This window comes from Etheostoma spectabile, chromosome 8, assembly GCF_008692095.1.
Source record: "Etheostoma spectabile isolate EspeVRDwgs_2016 chromosome 8, UIUC_Espe_1.0, whole genome shotgun sequence".
NCBI lineage: Eukaryota > Metazoa > Chordata > Actinopteri > Perciformes > Percidae > Etheostoma > Etheostoma spectabile.
The window spans coordinates 16,507,912-16,511,203 of record NC_045740.1 but is presented as its reverse complement, the minus strand read 5'-3'; the positions used below and the strand labels follow the sequence as shown (position 1 = coordinate 16,511,203).

At 38.8% G+C, this 3,292-nt stretch overlaps 1 protein-coding gene across 1 annotated transcript in view; it reads left to right on the top strand.

The window, feature by feature from the left end:
- The window catches only part of si:dkey-106n21.1 (solute carrier family 23 member 2), a 58,453-nt gene that overhangs the window by 32,083 nt on the left and 23,078 nt on the right, over nt 1–3,292 (top strand). Inside the window, exon 6 of the mRNA XM_032522932.1 lies at nt 1,109–1,226. Coding sequence (XP_032378823.1) covers nt 1,109–1,226 — 118 coding nt within the window. The remainder of the gene's footprint in view (nt 1–1,108; nt 1,227–3,292) is intronic.

The following is a 3,292-nucleotide window of genomic DNA, read 5'->3' as shown; positions in this document are numbered from 1 at the left end:
AGTGTTGTAGTTTGTAGACGGTCCCCAAGCACTTCTTGCAGTATCAACACTGGAACTAAACAGAGCTAAATTAGCACAACTTTCATGCATTTCTTTCACATTTACAGCAGTCAGATTTACTGTGTTCACTCAGAAGGAATACATGGGTAGGCACTTTGAATAACATTTTGAACATGTTTAGAGGCTAAAAACACGTTGGACAACATGCTCTGTTTAAACCTGTTCGGTTTTAGCTCTAGTAGGAGGATAACACGGTGTTGGCAGCACCGATTGTTTTTGTTTTTCTCTCTACTGACACTACTCCAAATTTCCAAACAACAGAGCTACGTGTTGTAATTGACAGGAATTCTCCCTTAAACGAGGGCCAGCAACCTAATGCATACAGGTTACAGTGGTGGGTGTTATAGGGGGCTTTGGTCACAAAACATATGGCACTGTGGTAGACAACATCTAGTAATTTCAGGAGAGAGTTTGAGGCAGCTATGTTTTTTTTAGTTCAAACACAGTTTTTATTTGATATGTTCAACTAGATGTTTAGACTGGTTTTGCTGCTGCAGTCATAAATTTAATCTGGATCAGGTACAAATTAAATGGTTAAATCGGATTTGAGTGACCTGTTGATTTTATAAAGCATGTCTTTCTTCTTCAAAATAGAATACGGCTTTTTTATTTTCCCCAGTTTCTTTCTCTGGTAGACATTTCAACAGGCTGCAGTCTTTCCAAATGAAATAACATGCACCATGACACTCACTGTGGTTCAGAACAGTGTTTGATGCACAGTGTGCAGTGTTTTCATGCACAGCAGGAAGTGCTTCACGCGCAGCATGAGATGCCATTCAAATGCAAGAAACTGAGTAAAGTATTTAACAATGTTCAAGTGGCCTGTCATGCACTGTTACTTACCCATAATCCTTAACACAGTGACCACATAGGGATACCTGTTGGGTAAAATGGCAAGTGTTCACTTGCTATGACCACCCACTAACTGTACGGTGTGAAAGCATGCCATACTTAGCCCAATTATACTAATAGCTGTGAGATCTAATTGCAAGGCCTTGGGGGAAACAACTGAGTGACAAATTGTGTCCTGTCTTCTGTTTTCCCACAGCACGGTCTGTCTGATCCTCCTGTTTTCTCAGTATCTCAGCAAAGTCGATGTTCCAATGATTGCTTACAAGGATAAGAAGTGGAAGGTTTTCCAGTATCCCCTCTTCAAGCTTTTTTCTGTAAGTTGACAACATTAACCAGGTGTCAAACGTTCGGGTTATCTTCTATTGTGAAAAAACAAGCGCCAAAGTTTAATTTAGACTCCTATGGCCCATAAAGCCTGCATAAAACACCTTCGGCTTCCTTCAAAACATTGCAAAAAAAGTATCTAGTATTAAGCTAAACCTGCCAATCCAGAATGCAAAAATAACTTTTAGAGTGAAGATGGGATCACATCAAAGATAAATGTTACATCAATCAAATAGTGGGCTTTCTATATTCAAAACTTTTGCTGCTTTCATCTTATATGCCTGTAAAAAATTTTTTTTTAAAGTACAGGAACTCACACTTGAGTCCACTTGATCCATAAAATCAAAGCAAATAACTTCGTCAGAGAAAATAGGTTTGCTTGGTCCTTCACAGTAGGTAACATCCTAATGTCAATGACGCCTGGAACAGGAAATCCTACTGATATGGAGGATTCAGTTTGAACAGCTGACAGCATACCAACAACTTTTTAGAAGTATTATAATATATATTATACAATAATTATCTTGTTTTATTTATTAAAAAATAGATACAAATGTATGAAGAAATTACAGTTTTGGGCATGAGTTAACACAACCCCAAAGTCATTTTTGGGATGATGTGAGCCAATATTTCTAAGCCCTTTTAAATATACTTGTCCTGTGACTACAGTCACATGCTATCAGGTAGAGATCACCTATGGTTATGAGGCACAAAGGCTGTTTTTACCATCCGCCCTGCTTCACACTCATGCAGTTACATACACCTATCAATCAGCTACTTTGTATAAAAATATAATTTCTATAGAGACAAGATATCAATTAGGGTTGGGTACCGACCGAATTGCGTCAGAACTACAGAGGACCAATTCACGTTGAATAAAACGGTGCAAGATTTTGGTACCTGAATGCATGTAAGTTGTCGGGACAGGTTTGGGAGGGGAGAGAGAGTTGTTTGTTTTGTTTTGGTCTTAGTAAATAATATAATGTTTTACTTGGAAGTAAATAGGATGAATAGGTTTGGAATTATTTTTACAACTGAAGTTATTTCTTTCCTTATTAGAGAAGGAATGTACTGAAAAAGGTACCGTTGGGTACCGAATTTTGGGTAACGGTACCGATAAAAATGTGAACAGTACCCAACCCTAATATCGATATATATTTTCACTGAGGGTTAATGCAGATTAATCTATTCTCGTCAATAAACAGGGCATATAACAACAGCTAAAATAAACAAGTGGCTGGGTCATGCTATGAAGCTCCTGGGTGTCAATTTGTGTGAATGGTTAGAAGGATGGTGGTGAAAGAAAATATACATGCTAATGATATGCAGACTTTGTAAATAAATCATTAAAGAGAGAGGAAAACATAAAACTGAATGCAGAAGCACCTCCGGAGAAATAAAGGCCTTTGCTTTGAGTTTGGCTTCAGAGTTAGAATACTTTATTTATAACAGCTCTGTATATTTTGGCAGAGTAATTCACATCCACTGGCAGCACCAGAGGTTTTATTTTGCTGGTGCTATAGGTTAGCTCGGCATTTCAGTAAAGGTGCTCTGCAAGTTAGAGTTTCCCTTAACACACTTACACACACGCAGATACGTACCCGCTCCGCAGCAGTCTATTAAACGAGTGAACGAGAGGGAGAGAGAGAGATTGATATGTTTTTTAAACACTAAAGTTGCCGAAACAACAGCACCATAAAACTCTGATTCGCCCACTTCACATATTTAAAATACCAGCCAACAAGCTGGGTTTATACAACCATCAACACCCAGCCAGCAACGCACGCACACACACACACACATCTTCACACCGTATTCATACTTGCACAAATGGTCAAAATAATGTCTAGTTATATCTGTAGTGACTTAAAAGTGCACAAGGTGGAGGGTGGGGGTGTGGCCTTGACCAACTGCCACTTTGGTTGTTTTAAAGCCATGATGTCTCTCTCTCATGGGTTGGCCAAATTCTCTGGGCGGGCAAAACAGATAATGGGAGGTAACCTTGCTCCTTATGACCTTATAAGATTCCAGATTGGCCCATCTGAGCTTTCATTTT